Source organism: Salarias fasciatus, chromosome 7, assembly GCF_902148845.1.
Source record: "Salarias fasciatus chromosome 7, fSalaFa1.1, whole genome shotgun sequence".
NCBI lineage: Eukaryota > Metazoa > Chordata > Actinopteri > Blenniiformes > Blenniidae > Salarias > Salarias fasciatus.
In genome coordinates, this window is record NC_043751.1 from 21,188,387 (window position 1) to 21,208,153 (window position 19,767).

Genomic DNA, 19,767 nt, shown 5'->3' on the forward strand with positions numbered 1-19,767 from the left:
AACACATACGTACACATGCAAGCACACGAGTTGAGATGAAGAGTGTCAGTGAAAGAGCTGTGAAATGAGCTCTAAAACAACGTACAAAAGGTAACTTTCACCATAACTACATCTCTGTAGCTTCGCACAATCCAAACTGCGTGAACATTGGCCATGCACTCAATTAAATTATTATTTTAATTTCATGAAGACCTCTTACCTCCGTAGAAGTACATGTACCGGAGGCGAAAGCGGTCCTCATCCAAGATGGCGGCCACGCTGATACGTCACCTCCACCACGCCTCGTCAGTCGATATTTCAAAATTCTTACAAGCTCTAAAAAAAGCAACTTTGGAATGAAAACGTGTACAGGTGTCATTTAATTTTTAAGTCCTCCTCTAAATATATCAAGACTTTATAATTCGTAACATACAGCAGTTTCTTTCTCCTCTTTCCACAGTTGTAGAAAGTTGAAAGTCTTCGTTGCAGCAGTGCGGTACCGCTTCACGACACTGTCGTAAATCGTACCCCACGGCGCTCCATGGAAACACGCTCACTGCTGGACTTTTGTTTACATTCTTGGGTAAGTTTGTTTTCTCCGCCACTAACTGTTCCAAATGCTTTGCATCAGGTCGTGTACTTTAATCAGCTTCAGTCCTGACTTCTAGTAGTAAAGTGTCGCTTTATCAGCGACGTGACAGCGCTACACATTGCTACTAGCATTAGCTTAGCCTGCTAACACACTGACTGATGTGGGGCTGATGGTGACCTGAGCTCCAACAGCTGGACCGAGTAGTCCGATACAGTTTATGATCGATGTGGTTTCTGTTAGGGAGCCAACAGTTACGGGCAGCTGGGACAGGGAGATGTGGAGGACCAGTCCGTGCCTCGGCTCTCTGACAGCTCCGCTCTGCAGAACCGGGCGGTCCGGACGGTCAGCGGCGGCGGGGGACACACCGTGGTGATCACCGGTACGGTCGTGTCTGCACCCAGAACGAACTGCCAATGATTCCCGTCTCTGTCCACCTGATGCTCAAAATGTGTTGAAGAATGCTAACTCTATTACCGGTCATCTGGCGCCTCCTCCTGGAGACAAAGTAGTTTTTCAGAATGAGATTTGTGGTTTCGCCTTAATGCAATGTTGTAGTAAAGATCACTAACGAGCAGATAATTCCTAGACCAGCACGAAACCAAGACAAGACCATTTATGTTTATTTGGTTGCAGTCACTCCTGTGTATGGTCTCTTTATAATTGTGTTGTCCCTTGACTTGTTTTGAAACACCTGAATCTTCAGGGTCATCCACTCACCTTTTTTCCTCCTTTTTGAATTTAAAGTTTATAAATTCTCTCTTCTGTTTGTGCATGACTGTATTTTCAGACTTAGATTTTGTGTTTAACAGAGAGTGGCGAAGTGTTTGTGTGTGGACAGAATCACAAAGGCCAGCTGGGACTCGGCCACAAGACCGACATCTTAGTTCTTCATCACTGCCCTGTCCCGAATAGAAGAATCACAGATGTAGCCTGTGGTTGGGATTTTACTCTTTTTCTCAGTGGTGAGCAATTTTTAGTACTTGACAGTATTTATATTCCCTTACACTTGAAATTGCTTGTTCACGAGGATATTAATGTGATTTAGTTAGTGAGAAAACCTTTTCCTTTTTATGTCCATTGAACAGATCGTGGTCAGTTACTGGCATGTGGATCAAATGCATTTGGTCAACTGGGCGTTGGACAGACAGTCACACACTCTGCAGAGCTGCTTGTTGTCGAGGTAAACACAATTCTCTTGAAGCTGCTCAATAAGTGTTGAGATGTCAGACCTGTTTAAACCAACACCCAGTTTAATTAGATTGCATGAAGCAATCATAACATTGTATTGTTTCTTTTTTTTTTTTCATTCAGAGTCTGAAGAAGCCAGTAGTGAGTGTAGCAGCAGGACTGAGACACTCGCTTGCTGTTACTGGTAAGGCAGCACCATCAACTGTCCACATGGCAACGTTTGATTTGAATTTGAATTCTAATAAAACAATGAATATCTGGTATCTGGCTTTCAGACTCTGGTGCTGTTTATCAGTGGGGGACGGGTCTTTATAGTCATGCTAAAAGAGCTCTCAGTCCACTGCCTGTTCCACCACACCTCAGCTCTAAGGTGCCCTCACTGGTACCAGGTAAGTTAGGTTTTGCTGTTTAGAAAAAAATAATTTTAATATACTTTTAGAGTTTTGTTTACTTTTTTTTTCTTGTAGATGATTTATAGACATGATAAATGTATTGTGTTCATGTTGCAGGTCTGGATCACAGGATGTCACGCTTGGTAGCAGCAGGCTCATGTCACAGCGTGTGCCTTACAGGTATGAAACTAGCTTTACAGGCTTGTTTCTTACTCTTTACAGACATCAGAGGTTTACAGAAAGCAAATACAGTGACTACACTGCACAGGAGAGAAGTAAACATGATTGAGGGAGGTGATGCTTTACTAACAGATCCATTGTTTGTCCTCTTTTTCCATAGGGAGCTTTTACATGTGCAGGCTTTAGTTGTGACTTGTCTTCAACATCATGCTCATAAATCAATCTGGCATCCTCTCTGTCCTCGTAATTAGTTGACCAGTGCTCGTCAATTGCTTTTCTGCTGCTGCCTCTGCAGCATGAAGAGTAATGGTCCTCCTGTCCCGTGTGTGTGTGTGTGTGCAGGAGATGGTGATTTGTTCCTTTGGGGAAGCAACAAGCATGGTCAGCTGGCCACCACAGAGCCCTTTCTCCCGTCTCCCACTCTCCTGAGAAGATCTCTGTTGGACGGAGAGAAAGTCATTAACGTGTGGAGCGGCTGGACACACGTTGTCGCTCAAACAGGCACGCTGACACTGTAAAACACATTCTGCACACGGCGGTTACCAGTTTTAGCAGGATTTAAGGGACAGTTTGCTCCATTTGAACAGGTTGCATTTACTTTCAGCGAGTGGCAGGGTGTTCACATGGGGCAGAGGAGATTATGGACAGCTGGGCCGACGAGTATCGACAAATAAGGACTCAAAGCAGCAGTCAACAAGCCCGGCAGCAGACGGTGGCAGCTTGAAAGTTTGCACACCTGCTGAGGTTAAAGAGCTCTGCGGAGCAACGCAGGTAGGACATCTGTGTTTCTACCAATTTGTAAACAGCTAAATTATGTTCTAGATGTGTCCCTGCAAGGTGGGGAATCTCTATCTCCCTGGTATTCTGGACCAAATACAAACAACTGATAAATAAGTTTTTTTGGGGGGGGGGGGGGAAGCTCTGCTATGAATTGAGAGTCGGATGTAATATTTTTATTTTAATGCAGAATACTTTTTAAAATTCTCATATCTGTTGACACAGTTATTAGCCAAGCATCTGTTAGTTTAAAGAACCCCTTCGACCTCTTAAGTCCAGCAATCTGAATTTAATGATAAATTCCACTTTAGATATTGTGTGAAACACTGATATAATCATGAAAAGTACGACTGAAATGAAGTTTATTCTTGCTCATAAGCGTAGATTATTCTGCACATATTTTGAGTTCTGTAAAAAAGGACACCCTCAACCTTGAGATACTTTAGGATTCCTGACGTTTATTCAAACACACCTCATAATTTGAATGCATCCGAAGTGAGTGTCCTCCTCTGTATGGGAAAAAATGTCTCTGAATAATGAAAGATACAACTTCAAGAAGACTTCTCAACATGCTTTATTATGCCAGAAACGATCTTCTGTAACAATCGGAGGTACAGAAATGTTGGGGAATTAAATAATGAACCATTTGTATGGAAAAGTAAATTAATCAGCAAAAAAAACCAACAAAAAAAAGCCTTTCTTTTCAACTGAATGAATATATGAAATCATTTTTTGAATAAGTCAAATTCTGTTTAGACATTCTTGACTGTTTTCTCATTGTAATAATGTCAACGAAATGAAAAACTTAACATAAAATGATCTGGAATAATAACCATTTTGCCTGTGGATTATGTGGCGGTGCTGCTTCCACGACGCAGCTTCTTAGTAATCATGTCCCATCGTAAAGAACCACTTGGCCAGCCCTTGAAAATGAATCCAGATCAGACAATTTCACAAACGTACCCTCATTATCCCTCTTCCTGGACAGGATAAATTGTACATGTAAAAGAAAATGACTTTTAGTCACTGTAGTCTGTCGTTGATCATGTGCTCTGTTCATTTATTTATTTTATTTAACATGAGCCAGCTTCTTGTTGAGGTCTTGTGATCCTCCACCAGGAGGCAGCACACAACCGAAAACAGAGCTCAAGCTGCTGGAGATGAGATATTCTCAGAGCCCCTGAAGAGAAGGTCCATAATGAGCAGCATCACAATAGCTCGCGCACAGACGCACGCTGCCATCATTACCCAGCAGCGAGAAAAACCATTTCCATTGAGTAAAGGCGGCGCTTTCCCCTCCCGTGGGGACAGTTTACGTGCGAGTGTCACAGGACTGCGGCAGTTAACCCCGCAGCCTAAATGGCAACTCTATTGTCGGAAATCGTTGCCAATAACGTGAATGTCAGGGATGGGCAAGGGCAGGGGCTATATCATCCTCCCTCTGCGCACTGATCACTGCAGCCGCGCTGACGTATGTCAAAGCCTTGTCACCCCGACGTGTAAAGGCAAGATGAATTAGTTGAGTGGGCCGTAAATTTCTCTGAGCCCTCCTCATAGCATTAGTCTGTGTACATTCATATTGGAAATACCGAGTAAATATTTACCCAGGATGTTCCTGGAAAAATAAATTACAATATGTCTGCGGTTCAGCAATCAATAGGGTTGATTCTTTCCATGGCTTGCCACAGGTGTGTGCGTCAACAGAGCAATTCAGACTGTACCGGGAAGCAAATATTGTTTGAGCAATAAAGCTCTGCCTATTTAAAGCTGCGTCCAAAGGGTTTCGTTTCAAGATCAATAATTAACTCGCATTTCAATGAGTTCTCTCAATTCCTGGGACGGAACAGGAAGCAAAACATTAAAGTCGTGACAGGTTTCATTCAGAAAAAGTAGGGTTCTGGGAGGGTTTCCCCTCCTTGTTTCTGTCTTTTGTCAGTTACTTACGCATATTTTTCTAATCTCCTTCTCCACAGATAAGCTGTGGATCTGAACACAACCTTGCCATTGTAGGTGAGTCTCACACTAACACGATCCTAACTTCTCTTATTTATTGTCGCATCATAAATGTCAAACAAATAAACAGGAAATACCATTGAAGGGACTGATTTTAATGAGACACTGAATGGAAAGCTCAAACTTTATGAGCCGTGCTCTCTGGCCCGACATGACTCCGACTCTGACTACAAGGAGAACAAGAGAATACACACCGGTGAGGATTAAGCCATTCCACCCTCGTCTTTTCCTTTTGTATTAAAGGATCAGAAAGTGACTGATACTACGTTAATTCAAACATGAGTATGAAAAATTCATTGTGGTGAGACTGTTGAGGATTTCTGAGGTCAGCCCATCGCTCTGTGGCTGGCATCACAATGTAATTATCGCATGGATAGATGGGTCTCATTTACAAAAGCAATTATGCGAAATAGGCCTGTAAAAGAGCCGAGTCAACCACTCACACAATTACAAGCATGTTCTTCCTGTCCGATGTTTGAAAGGACATCTCATATCCAAAGGAGAAAAAAAAGAGAGCTGATTAGAAACATTGTAGTTGTGCACATCCCAAAGAAAACTAGACAATGATAAAAAAAATATCTTTTTGAGTCCCTGGAATTACAGAGACGTTAAATGTGCTTTTTTTTTTCTTGGCTGTGCGTCAAGTCCCAAGCTTTCCTACAGTCACCAACTCACCACAAAAATATTTGGAAGTAAAATCTTAAGGCGTTAAATTTTAAACACTGACCCAATTTTTTAGCTTTTTTTAACATCAACTTGATTATAAATATCACAGATCAACACTGAAGTAAAAGTGCAGCATTCCGTTAGAGAGAACATCATTGTTTGTACAAGCTTTGAAGTCATCCATCTCTAAAGCTTTGACCAAATGTCAGGATGAGGATAACGGACATGTCAGTATAATTAGGAAATTATAATGACTTTCCATCACGCTGCCAAATCCTTGCAAAAAGACGGTCCTCACTGTGAAAAGTTACTGGTTGGGGGGGGGGGGGGGGGGGGGAATCACTGGGTGAGAAAGCAGAATCGGTAAAGAAAGCGCTCGTGTGAACCTCCAACGTCTTGCTCCTCCGCCGCGATCTCCTCCGCTCCTCCGCCTGTCTCCAGCCGGGTGGCGGGAGCAGTGAAACAGCGAAGCAGAGACCTGAGTGCTGCTATTTCTGGTGCTGAAGTAGGTCAGGCGGCAAGGAGCGGAGAGCATTGCACGCCGCTCGCGAGATCTGTCGCCTCCTCAGCCTCTGCCCATTTGCACCTGAGACAGCGTTCCATCATGTGTGAAAACTCGTCACTGGTGGTCAGTAGTGGGAGACGGGCCAAAGACTCTGTGGGCACAGCTCATCCAATCTGAGGAGAGATGTGTGTTCGTGTGAACATTCTCCACTGCATGAGACTGTAGTAGCACAAACACCCCAGCTTAGATCTCACTTTAAAAATGTTTCGCTTGTGGAATGATGCAAGTCATGGCGTTATTTAAAAGAGAAAGGGCGGAAAAAAAAATCAAACCCTTGCAGATTGTGTCTCTGTGGTGTGTTGTTAGTGAGGTGTGAAATTCGAAACTGTCGAGTGTTGAAGAAACAATGGCAGGATTTGTTTACAAAGAAATGGCTTTTTGGTTTTGTTTCTGGATTGATCTCCATTTGGTGTGCAGAATATTGTGAAGGCACTTGGTTGCCATGGAAACACTGATGTGCACGACTCCAGTCAGTGAGTCCATGGAATACAGCAGAGCACCAAAATGAGAATTTATTATTAACAAAATGTTCACGGTTCAATCTGAGTCAAGGACCTGGAAAATCTGTAGTTCAGGTGTATAAATTAACTGTAAGTGTAGCGTATTAAGAACAAGACTGTGTGTGTCTGTGTCTGTGTGTCTGTGTGTGTGTTTAAGGCATGTGCCTTATCTGGCAGACTGTCACATCGACATAAGCTGCTGGCTTGATATCCTGGTCTGTTACCTTCTGAAAAAAAAAATCTGCGCGCATCTATTGTCCAATCCCAATCCGGCACTCAGAGACTGACAGCGGACAGACGGAAGACAAAAGGAGCCGCTTGATGGAACAAATGGAAAGATGGCATGAAGAGCACAGGACTGCAGGACAGGGGGAAAGCTTGAAGACGTGTTACCCTTGAGAAAGCAAGCTCGCTTCTGTTGCCATGGCAATGGAGCCTATTAGGTAACTGTGTTGCCATGGCACGTGTCTCCGCGGTGATGCAGACCTGACCACACCCACCAACAAGCTCGCCAGCTGTGGGGAGCAGGGAGTCTTCATTATTGGTCAGCTGTCAACGTTGGGAACAGAGTGTGTGTGTGTGTGTGTGTGTCTGTGTGATTTTTTTTTTTTTGCACTCCTCCCCCCTTTTCTTTTTAAATCTAGGTTGTTAATTTTAGCCTAGAACCTACAGTGCAGCAGCCTGGAGCCCCGGCGCTCCCCTGCCAGCCTCACTGACCCCATGACCCTTCTTCTTTCCAGGGGGCCGCCTCCTCTCGTGGGGCTGGAACGAACACGGGATGTGTGGAGACGGCTCGCAGACAGACGTCTCTCATCCACAGCTCGTTTGTGGGCTCAGACCGCTCCTCGCCGGCTGCGGAGCCGGACACTCCTTGGCAGTGAGCGCTGCGACGGCAGACTAGAGATCAAGCTGAATCATTGGAGCAGTAACTTTGATTCAGCGCGGCGATCAGACACCGTGAAATAAGGAATGACTGTTTGGGATCAACATATTTCCTTGACTGTCCAGTAACTTTTGCCTTCAGCAAAAGATGATCCAAGCCACTTGAGAAGACAGTTCTTGTCATAAATATCGTATGTATTGTTGGACCCAGGCTGAGTTATGCCGCATGTGGCAGAGGTCATCATTTCTCTGGCCGGCCTGTTACTTTGATGGACACGATGAGGGCAATTGATACGGCCGTACCTATAGCTGCAGGTTCAGCCCTGGCGTTTGTCTTCCCGGGCGACGCTGTTAGAGACGGTGTGAGGGATGGGCTGCGCCGCCGCCGCAGCTCTATCTTCACATGTCACCGGTTTTATTGCTGTGATCCTGGGTGTCAGGAGGCAGTCAATCTCTGTGCATCATACTGAAAATCTGCCTGTCATCTCGTGATTTACCCCTCGCACAGATTTCACCTGTCCGCGTCTTATTTATGTACCCCGTCACTTTCTTTAATGCGCTTTCATACTTCGTTAATACATATCGAGAGGCCGCTCCTCACTGCGGAGACCCCGCCTACATATTCATAAGCGGCGGACAGCCGCAGTGCAGTACCTGCGGACCGGTCGCAACTGTAACGGGCTTCGGTCTGAGCCAAGCTCATTTTTTAAATTAATTTTAGAGGCTCACAAATAAATTTAATTTTGGCTTATGCAAGCCAAATGTGGAAAGCAAAGTCATCACTGCAGTTCTGTTTGGGAAATTAAAGAGGTTTTACCCTGATTAGTTTTGAACAAAAAAATAAATAAATCAGCACTCATTGAAAAAAAATTGTTTTCTGTGTTTTTTTTTATTTAGCACTATTTATTGTACAAGTCTGAACTTGGTTAGTCAAAAAAGACACAAAAAAAAAAAAAAAAATCCCTAAACAACAAACCAATAAAAACGATCACTGAACACCTTATTGGGATAACTAACCACAAAATGCACGGTGTTCAAAACACACACTCCGTGATCTCACTAAATGGCACACAATAGTTGCCTCTTAGTTGCATTATTGATTCCGTTTCAAGTTAGTAGCTGCTGTTATCTTTGATTTCATCTGGTTGGACGGCGACGAGCACGCCGTCCCCGCCTCCCCATTGATTCTCGGCTCTACTGGCAGAACTAGATCTGCTTCACCGGACCGCATGCAGATCCCAGCGAGTTGTTGGCAGTGTGGTTGCAGTTGTTTGGTAAAAAGTTGGTCCCTTCTCACTAACTTTTCCACACAAACAATCTGGATCTGTACGTTTTTGTTAATCAGTTTTCATGCGCTTTAATTAGTTTTGCTCGCGTTTGGAAGCTGATCCCAATGGGCGTCCTTTTCCGTATTTGTACACTTTTGAATATTGAACTTGATCATTATGTCAGTGGCTGGTGGCTGATGGCTAATTTAACAGAACACATACATTGGTTTATAATGTAGGTTAAGCTATACTCCTGAATGATAAGAAGGATTTGCATAACAGAGGCACTTGTCCAGGATGATGAATGTCATGATTTTGGCATTAGTTTGTATTTTTACACTAATATTCCAATTTGCACGTGCACAGAAAACAAAGAATCCAATTGTACATGATTGTCAAACTATTACTTCTGTTCAACAGAATAAGCAATAATGTCCTAACTATAGTATGGATATATGTATTTGATCCATAAATTGTACCTGAAATAAAAAAAATGACTATTATTCCTCTTTTAATATCCTGAATTTCATCTCTATTAATAACCATTTTCAAACAGCACAACTTGCCATAATAATGCAGAAATACTCAAGTTATAGTGGTCTTATGACCCCTTTTCCATCATTATTATTATTATTATTATTATTATTTTATTGTTTAGTTTATCTATTTAATGCATGAAAATATACCAAAGGAATGTCAAAAGTTCACTGGTGCAAAACAGTGCAAAAAGTCTACAAAAATGTGACCATGACAGTGCAAAGTTATCCATCTGTTTCCAACTGTTAAGTCTTGCTGACAAGTGACAAGTTTTTTTTTTTGTTTGTTTGTTTTTTGCTGAAGAGGATGTGAATAAAGTCGGAGCAACATTTTTTTTTTTTTTTTCCCTTTCAACAGAAGAAGCACACAGATATTTGATGATCACTCGAAAACATTGGTACACACAGCTTCGGCACACACACACAAAAAAAAAGCATATTTACAGCACTGGCACACACCAAAAAATATAGGCACACAAATTACAACACAGTAACCAGTCACATACTGAGCTACATAAGGCTTGACAACAAAACTTCCTCAGTGCTACATCTATGCTGAGTTTGCGATGTACAGGTTGTCACTGTCACACCCATTTAAAAATGCTAAGTATACACACAACAATGCTACAGCACTATCAGGTGGGTGATGGGCCGTTATGGGTCATACACATAGTGGTTGGTACACCATGGTTCATAACACAAACTGACTCTGTTGGTTGTCTGCTCCGGTGCTGTCGCTGGTTCTCTATAAACATATAAAACAAAAAAAACAAAAACAAAAAAACAATAACAAAAATAAATTATTACACAAATTACGTGGAACGGTGGAAGTGATGGCGGTGATGGGTACCTCTGTGACGCGGGGAGAGGTCAAAAATGAGACTAGCTTGGAGAGTAAAGAAAATGTGCTCCTTCAGTTCCTCATGGTAAATGCTGGGTTTACCATGTAGTTCCCATGCTGAGCCGAGGCGGCAGACACCACTGTCTGTGTGCAGAGGTTATGTTCTGAGTTGGTTAATAAAACATGCCGGGTCATGCCGTCTTGTACAGGTCGATGTACGGTATACCAGTCATCGTCATGCGTTCGGAAACTTTGCATCATGCTCTCACAGTCAACCCGCTCTGGAATGCTCTCTTTGACCCGGACACAGGTCACACGGAGGGTCAAACAGCAGTTGAAAACACTAGCCATGAGCCAGTGGGAAAGGAAAGATGTATGTATGCAGTGCTGTTGAAAAAAAAAACGGAGTCTAAAAACTCATTGTATATAAAATTTATTACATGCAAGGACTTATATGTACATGTTTTATTTGAATACTTTTTTTTTGTTGCATAAATGTAAAATACATGCATTTACCTTTCCCCAAGTAGACCCACATCCAACACTATATCTTAGTGTAGTTGTTTTTTTTTCCCCCCCTGCTTGAATTGCATGAGCATATAATTCACCTGCATCTCTTCACATCAAATCTTCACAAGTTTGTTTTTTTTTTCTTACTTAAATATATAACGACCATTAATTACCACAAGAGACATGACTGGAAATGTAAAACTGCTCATTGAGAATCAAAACAGAACTTAGAGATGAGTTGCTATATTTACTATATCTTTTGTTTTCTTTCTAGAAATGAACATTTCTGGATTGGTCGACATGAAATTTGTTAAAGTGCCCTGAAAATCTTGTGCATAATTAGTGAGTCAAGATCAATACGTGTGACAGTATTGATGTTTTAAATCAATAGACATACATGCTGCAGGTTTCATCGTGACATCTCAAGTTAATCATAAGTCGTTGAAGTTTGGCTCTGGAAAGTTGCTTGGTCCCCGTTCAGAATATTTTGTGCTTTAATATACAAAAATCAAGACTCTGAGGTTGGTGTTTCTCTGCTTTTTCTTTGTGCTATATCTACTATATATCCATCTAAATGTTTAAAACTGTACTACATGTTCAATAGTGGATCGATAATTAAGATTTTTTTTTTTTCATTTTTTAAGCAAGACTAAGGTTTCGAGGGTGGTGCAAAACATCTAAGGTGCACCTTTCAAAATAAAGCTTTAGTTACACTGTTATGAGCATGGTATAAAGTGTAAGGTTGCTACACGAGGAGCACTTACGTAATATCATGTCGGTCCGTTCCTCTCTTTCACTTTGCCTCACCAGATATGAAGGCACCGTTTCATAATTCATGAGTCCTGCCTTAATTTAGCAGCACAGCAGTGAAAGGAGTTGCTGCAGCTTATTTAAACAGTTTAAAAACTACCAGTAAATATATTTTGTATAAAAAGCATTTATGCTCATAACAGCATCGGTTGGCTTTATAATTCTTCAAGTTGAATCAATTTCAGTTGGAGGCCCCACTTAAATAATAGCAAGAAAATAAATATATGAATTTGGGGAAAGGCAAAAAATGGTGGCTACATAAACATCTCTGCTGTGACTGAGTCTCTTGTAAAGCTGTCCCAAAATGCATAAAATGACAAAGCTCTGAAAGCTTTTTTTTTTTTTTTTTTAAAGTAAAATGTTTCTTTACAGTTACTGCAATACAGTTAGCTTCTTGCCGAACATAATTTCTCATGCAGTTCATGCAAATGAATAAACAGTTTTAGTTCAGTTGACATTAGATGCAGTCATCACTGGTTTCAACGAAATCGTCATCATCTCCATATTGCATTGGACATCGTGAACAAGGCGTTCAATTTCTCTCTCTTTTTTTTTTTCTTTTTCTTTTTTTCAGTGGTCCCTCAGGTAACATTGCGTCTGGATTGCACTTTCAGAATGATAACGTCTCTACTTTGCAAAGCACTTTAAGAGTAGTTCCCTTAACAGCTTTAGGATATGTTTAAAAAGCCATGTCCAGCATAAAACTAGCAGGGTTTACATCTTATGAAACTTCACAAAATTATAAATTAAAAAAACAAAAAACAAAACAAAAAAAAAAGCAAATGAGATAAAGGTTACTGGCAGAGGAGTATGAGAGATCAAAAGCAACAGAGCAACAGGCAATGATGTCAAGACAGGGAAAAGAGAGGGGTCAGCCTGTGGTAAAATTAGAACAGTGCTTCGTCTGCAACTGAGGTGACCCATGCAGAGTGGCATGTCCCAATGTTTTCTACTCTACGATATGATGACACACCCAAGGATAACACTTGGGAAGCTTAAGTATAAGCACAGTTAAGTACATTTTTTTTCAGAAAAATAAAAGTAAAAATGAAAAAAATAAATAAAAAACAAAGCAGGAGCGAAGGCAAGTGTAAAAGGAAAAAAGTCTGACAGGAAGGATTAGAAGAGGAGTGTGGACTGGCCTTCCAATGGCATTGTGTCTGCTACTCAACCATGCTACATAATGGATGGGATGGGAGAATGTGAGTGCTGCATTAGACAGGGTGGGCTGCAGGGCAGGGCGGACACTGAGGACACTCCAGAGGCATCCCCGCTCATGCCAGACATGCTGTTAAGGCTCCAAGGCTTTTCATAACCTTCAGTTGAAAGACAGAGAACGTTCTGAGTACACTGCAGCACTGAATCCATGACAGAATGTTTTTTTTTTTTGGTGGTCCTCACTGGTAATACTACACCTGTTGCTTTCTTGTTTTTGTCTCCAAAGAAACAGGTCAACACAGACTTGAGACAGAATATTATTCTCCATGCATTGAGTGCATCAGGAGTACAACAGCATGCACCGGGTGGTACTGGAATGGTTCGGAGTATAACACTGTAAAAGACTAAGAAAGGTAGGCACCTCAGGCAGGGAATGTTTTCTCAGCTACAGGTGGAATTTCACACTGTATGCCGCTTACCGCACACAGCAGGACGCTTTTACCATTTTCAAAGAGGAATGTTCTGAGCATTAATATTAAATAGTTTGGCTTAAAAAGGAGTTTCATCGCATTATTAAAGTATAGAAATTTGTGAATCAGCGATTGACTTCTCGTCTCAAAAATATTAGCCTTCATCCGTCTGTGTTGTGCTCCTTCACCATACTGATAGCACCCATCAGCAAGACACTTCATGCACCGTTATGGTCAAGAGCAATGTACTTGTAAGTCAGGGTCCCGCATGGTATTTATCATTAGAACACATATACATACATGGTACACGTGTAGCACATAAATACTCTCTTACTCGTGTAAGACAACAACACATTCTAGATCATAGAAATCTCGAAAATAGCTTTCTTACTGGTAAATAAATAAGGGTATTACATTATGCATGGTATCAAAAAATATATTATGTAGATGTGGACAATTCTTGACATTTCTGGTGATTGTGCTTGGTCTCAACAATATGTTTTTGTGAGTTGAAATATATACAAATCCCAGCATAATGACTGAGTGAGGACAAGCAGCTGCTGTTAAAGTGTGTGCAGGTTGTAATAAGAGGTTTGTTGTTGTTGTTTTTTTTGTGTGTGTGTGTGTGTGGTGTGTGTGCACATGTGTATGTGTTTGTGTTTGCCTGTCAATTACTGAGGTGTAACACTCAGCAAATAGGCATAAAGGAGAGTGTCCTGTCTATCGGGCTACAGGGTGTCAGTGTCTCAGGGGGGCCTGTGATTGGCTGTTACTGTACGTACCCCTCCTCACTCTGCCCCCTGTGTGGTTGGGGCGTTCAGCAGTGGTGACCAGGAAGCAGGGCCGCTCTCGCTCGCCGGGGCTGAAGATTTCCTCCGGCGATATGGCCTGGTCTATATGGGGGCAGTCTTCGTTTGCCAGGGCTGCGTTAGCTGCCTCGCCATTCAGCTTGGAATCTTCAAACGAAAAAAACAAAAAAAAAAAATGAAACAAGACAAAAAAAAACTGGTTTTATACACCAGCCTATTTTGTTATTCCATTTCAGCATTGTTTGCATAACTGACTATATGGAGTTAACACACATTTGAATATAGATTTTCTCATGTTTTTTGCTGTGTTTTATCAACGCTCTGTTCCTTTATGCATGTTTGAAAATAAATTGACGGTCCTTGCGCTAATGGCACCAGAGGGGCATCAAGTGACTCTCAGTATCCACTTACCTAGTTCTAAACATTACAAATACATAGTCTCGGGTTAGTCTTAAGAGAGAGAAGGAGTGAATCACTGCATTAAGAATTGCAAAATCAATAGCAAGATTTCTCACGGTCTTCCTCAATCTCTACACTCCCATCCACAATCAAATATGCTTTTCATCAGATATTTCATTGATTGTTTTCAGTGGGAAATTCTTTTGTTTAATCTCGTGTCTGAATCATCAGCTGACTGAAGTAAGGGAACAGACAGAGAGTAAAACAGCTGAATAGTAATGTGGCTGTTTGTGGAGGACCGAGAGTTAATGATGCAACAGTACGTGAGAAAGGAAGGGTGTCGTACGTAGTCCCTACCTTGGAATTTTATCTCGAAAACGTCGTCATGGGCAATAGGGCTATGGTGTTGGGAGCTGATGCTTGTCTTACAGAAGTTGGGAGAACCTGGTTGGGGTGCCCGTGGGATATGCCTGTTTTTTTTCTTTGGTAGTTTCTGCTTCGCCATGGCCAGAGAGTAGTACATTCCGAAGTTGTTGACAATCACGGGGACGGGCATGGCGATGGTCAGCACGCCCGCCAGGGCGCACAAGGCTCCAACCAGCATACCACAGGTCGTCTGAGGGTACATGTCTCCGTAGCCGAGGGTCGTCATGGTCACCACAGCCCACCAGAACCCGATGGGGATGTTCGTGAAGTGTGTTTGCTCGCTGGCTCGAGGGTCGTTGGGGTTAGCTCCGATTCGTTCGGCGTAGTAGATCATGGTAGCGAAGATGAGGACACCCAGGGCGAGGAAGATAATGAGGAGCAGGAACTCGTTGGTGCTGGCCCTCAAAGTGTGGCCCAGCACCCTCAAGCCCACGAAGTGGCGGGTCAGCTTGAAAATACGCAGGATCCGAACGAAGCGCACCACTCTCAGGAAACCCAGGACGTCCTTAGCTGCCTTAGACGAGAGCCCGCTGAGGCCCACCTCCAGGTAGAAGGGCAGGATGGCCACAAAGTCAATGATGTTCAAGGCGTTCCGAATGAAGTCAAACTTATTTGGGCAGAAAGTTATTCGCATGAGAAATTCAAAAGTGAACCACACTACACAAACGCCTTCGATGTAGGTGAGGTAGGCCGCGGTCTCCGTCTCCTGGTAAACGTTCTCCACCGTCACATTGTCCACCACCTCCACCTCAGTGCGGTTGATGATGGGGTTGAAGGCCTCGTGGGTCTCCAGGCAGAAGGTGGTGATGGACACCAGAATAAAGAACAGCGAGGCCAGAGCCACCCACTGAGGAGGAGGATATATGGGGTGCGGACGAAGAAAAGCAGAGGAGAGAGGAGAAGGACAGAGAGGGGAATGAGCTCAGTAATACATGCAGGTAATCAAGCTTGATGGCCCAGCAGCCGATCCTAGGAAGATACAATGCAATTCAATCTATAGCATGAGAAAATGGAATCTAGTCTGACAGTGTCAGCAGCAGAGACGCCTCAGCACCATCATGCCGCGCTCTCTGTGTCTTCTCTTTGAAGTGTCATTGTGAAAGGGACAATCGATGTCAGCTTCCTTCTTCTCCCTCTACTGTACCTCAAGGTCATTGTTTTTGTTTTTTTTTTCTTTTCAAGCTGTATGCTACATGCAGAATTCTAAAGAGGCAGCATCAGAAGCAGCAAACAGGCCATCGGGGTCAACCCCCTCGATTAGATTTGGCTGGGGATCTTCCCTTCAGCACCAGTGAAGACACTAAGCCTTCCCCTACACAAGGTCATGCTGTGCAGATGATCAACTCTTGGGAATAACAGCAAGCTGAGAGGACAGCTGAGCTGACGACAGCCTTTTATGAGAAACCCACATTTCCCTTAATGGCAAGAGAGTACTTTACCTTTCATTGTGTATTGATTAGATGATCACATTTCATCACATCTGGGTACTGATATTTCTCATGCACACTACATGGGTGTAACAGATACAGTATTCCCCCCGGGGTATTGACTGCACCCCAACATTCATGTTAGTCTGATCATACTATACTGTAGTTTCAGAGAAATGTCCCTATCTTCAATGAGAATCTGAGCTGAACTCTTGCACAGAGTAGCAGTGAGCAAGCGAGGATAGGTACTTAATCATTCTATGAATTGCAGAAATTGGATCGATAGCAGTTCGTTCTTGCACGAAGATGTCTTTAAGAGAGGCTCTGCACTCCCTCTCAAACTAATGCACGGCACTGTTAAACATCAGGGAGGGATAATAAACAGCATCGCAGAAGATGTAAGTTAAGAAAGGGCAGGTCTGGGCTTGAGTAGTCTCTGTATTCCACTGAGCAAAGGAAACCAGTCACGCTCATTCACGGTGTGTCGCGAAGGACGGCAAACTGTGCAGCACAAACGGGAAAACAGGCCCTCATGACAACAGCTCATCACTGGCAATTCACCGCTTTGTATTGAGGAAATAACTTCTTATTAATGTCTGCTTCCCTTTCAAGCCCGTATGAGGGACCCAGAGGGAAGCCAGATGTTTACTTTGGATGGTTTGTCCTCTTTGATCAGATCAGATCGAATCGCAGTTCATAATGAGGATCCCAAAAATGAATATTCCTTAATAGCAAATGAATCACTGTAAAGTAATATATGACTGTGATTGAGTTCAGATTCAGCATTGCAACATTAAGATAAAGTGCTGACAACAGCAGCACTTAAAGGTAATCAAAGTTCATTTCAAAACAGACGCACATTTGACGGGTTCATGCAGTCCTGGTTTTGTTGACAAAATAGAGGAGTGATTTCAGGATGATTTCTGAGCAAAAACAAGCTGAGGTTTCAACAGATTGTGTAATAGGGTTGTTTTCTCCACCTCCTCTACAGTGTGTACCGTACAAAATAGCAAGGGCTCCTTGCAGTACCATGCTATTCAGTTCAACCACGCTGCAAACGCTGATCTCATTTCTATCACCTGCTGGTGTCTTAGTTGTGTGTGTGTGTGTGTGTGGTTTTTTTTTTTTTAGATTTTCTTTTTTGGCTTTTACAGAGTTGCTTGGACAAAACATCACGACATGGTGAGATATATTAGTAAGACTTTATTTGCTGAACAGCAACACCTTGCGAATAGATTTACAGGACTGACTGAATAAAAATAAACATACATCACACTGCAGTGGTTATTTTAAGCCACTATCGTGATGACCGTGAATGCCCCGAATACACAAACTTTCAAACTGTTGGTCTAAAGCTGCATCTCATCCGACCACCTCCTGCATTATGTATGTTTGTGTCAGTAAGGAACACTGCGGCCTGAAGAGAGGGGAGCAGGTGAAAATTACATCACATTATTGGTTCATTTTCACTGTTGCTGACAAACTACAAGCCATACAGTGATATTCAGTGACTAGGGTTTTCCACTGATGTATCCACTGAAGAGAGTCTGTAATTAACTCTGAAGCTCACTCCTAATTAATCTTCTTGTGAGTCTTGGTGGGGCTTTGTCAGTCCTCCTCGCTCTGCTCTTCTTGTGCTCATTTTTAAATGTAGGGCACAGCAGAAGTTTCAGCTCTTGGATTTTTTTTTTCCTGCATTGAGAAGTTTAAATTCTGAATTATCATTATGAGGGACAGTTTCTTTATGTCGTTTGTTGTTTTGCTTATGTTTGCTGTAATAGTGAGGATAACCCAGTGAAGTCTGTTGCTGGATGGGGCCTGATAACAAATTACCCCGATCAAGCTGCAACAGCTGTTAAAGCAGCATGCAGCACAGTAGTCTTTATGGGGGTCACCTAAAAAAAAAAAAAATCAAAAGGTGTAAAGTCCTTGTGTTGTCACCAACAAGCCACACTGCATTCGGATGGAAAAGTGCCCATGACAAAGACTCAAAATGTCACCTCAAACAGCAACCTCATTCTTCTCTGGACGCCTGCCATAATAATGATGGTGGTGCCAAAGATCTGGTTTCCTAATGTGCAGCTGACCCATTTAACCAAAGAGCCAGCCAGTCCTGGGAACCTTGTGTCCTATAAAAATCAATTCCAAGACCTGTAGGAGACAAAGTGACTTTCTTTGTGATCTCAAGGAAGTTAGAGATGGTTGGAAATTAGGATTTTTTGTGTGTGTGTTCTTTTGTTTTTGAACTGATGAATGTGGTTCATTCCCCCCTCCTTTTTCTTTTTGCACTCACACCGACCTGCTGTTGAGACCCCTGGGAGTGCAAATTCAAGGTCATCAAAAGCCTTCATGTACATCCCAGACTTATAAGAGGCAGAAGCAGTCATATTGATTTGTTTCAATGATTTTAAAATATTTCTGAGCAGATGAATTCATTTTTGGGCAAACTCTAACTCAAACTCTTTGGTAAAACTGGATGAGCACCGACATAATCCAGCACAAGGGAGTATGTGTAAAAAACCTACTCACCCTTGCATATTTAGAGGAGTAGGGGTCCTCGAACAGAGCCCAGACGCGCCTCTGCCAGCGGCTCCACAGACTCCCGCTCCGGGTGTCGTGGCAGTCCGCCTGTGCCAGCCTGCGAGTCATCTCATCCACGTCGTCCTCGGCGTGCTCCACCTCCGGCTCAGCCTCGTCGTTCCCCAGGTCTAACAGGCCGCCCCCGCTGAAACTATCAAGAGCCTCCTCTGCCTCCCGGTGCTGGCGATAGGTCATCCAGCAGCACGGCTCCACGTCTGTCTCGTCGATGCCCCAGAAGGCCAGCTCCTCCTCGTACAGGGGCCCGCAGACATCGGCCGGGCAGTGCAGCTTACCTGTCCTGTAGTAATTGAGGATGTGTGCAAAAACGCCGGGGTGGCGGTCGAAGAAGAATTCCTCGATCTTGGCATCATAGTCAAAGTGGTTGGGCGCGTCAGGCTCGGCCAACCAAGACAGGCGCGTTCCAGGTAGGGTGCGAAGGGTGCTGCGGTATGTCTGATGTCTGATCCCTCCCACGTTTATCACAATGCGATCCTTGTCGTCGCTCAGGCCCATCGCGTCCCTTAGGCATTTCTCCAATAAGTTCCCTTCATCGCAGAGGCGAGTCTTGGCGCGACGTGCAACTAAATGCACACAAGTGATCAGACCGACGGCGGAGATTTACATGAAAGAGAGCAGCGCGCGAAGCAGTCTGTCGTTTCTCAGCAAACTGTGGAAGGAATCGGACCTGTTTGATCACGCATCAGGCTACATCCCCTGTTTAAAAAAGAAAAGAAAAAGAAAAGAGGAAAAAAAAACCCCTGTGATTTCTGCAGACACCTGTCACACAACTGAGGGCTCC

The 19,767-nt window shown here is 43.1% G+C and overlaps 2 protein-coding genes across 8 annotated transcripts; one reads left to right on the plus strand and one right to left on the minus strand.

The window, feature by feature from the left end:
- Window positions 1–504: 504 nt before the first annotated feature.
- sergef (secretion regulating guanine nucleotide exchange factor) lies at window positions 505–9,958 on the plus strand. Of its 3 annotated transcripts, none has more exons than XM_030096792.1 (11): window positions 505–562; window positions 812–950; window positions 1,381–1,533; window positions 1,657–1,751; window positions 1,883–1,943; window positions 2,035–2,148; window positions 2,269–2,331; window positions 2,674–2,845; window positions 2,919–3,102; window positions 5,082–5,118; window positions 7,593–9,958. In XM_030096792.1, the coding sequence occupies exons 1-11, from the start codon at window positions 521–523 to the stop codon at window positions 7,751–7,753; spliced, it is 1,221 nt and encodes a 406-aa protein (XP_029952652.1). In that variant the 5' UTR covers window positions 505–520; the 3' UTR covers window positions 7,754–9,958. The 3 variants fall into 3 exon arrangements, with proteins under 3 accessions (XP_029952652.1, XP_029952654.1, XP_029952653.1); XM_030096794.1 differs by having other exon boundaries at window positions 2,674–2,832; window positions 2,936–3,102; XM_030096793.1 differs by having other exon boundaries at window positions 5,082–5,114; window positions 7,593–7,871.
- kcnc1b (potassium voltage-gated channel, Shaw-related subfamily, member 1b) lies at window positions 6,377–19,650 on the minus strand. 5 transcript variants are annotated; one of them, XM_030096781.1, is made up of 5 exons: window positions 18,918–19,644; window positions 14,893–15,808; window positions 14,110–14,283; window positions 10,247–10,283; window positions 6,384–6,465 (listed from the first exon to the last, which is right to left on the minus strand). In XM_030096781.1, exons 1-5 carry the CDS (start codon window positions 19,479–19,481, stop codon window positions 6,417–6,419), a joined length of 1,740 nt encoding a protein of 579 aa, XP_029952641.1. In that variant the 5' UTR covers window positions 19,482–19,644; the 3' UTR covers window positions 6,384–6,416. The 5 variants fall into 5 exon arrangements, with proteins under 5 accessions (XP_029952642.1, XP_029952641.1, XP_029952640.1 ...); XM_030096782.1 differs by lacking the exon at window positions 10,247–10,283 and having other exon boundaries at window positions 6,377–6,465; window positions 18,918–19,643; XM_030096780.1 differs by lacking the exon at window positions 6,384–6,465 and having other exon boundaries at window positions 9,886–10,283; window positions 18,918–19,642.
- Window positions 19,651–19,767: the final 117 nt, after the last annotated feature.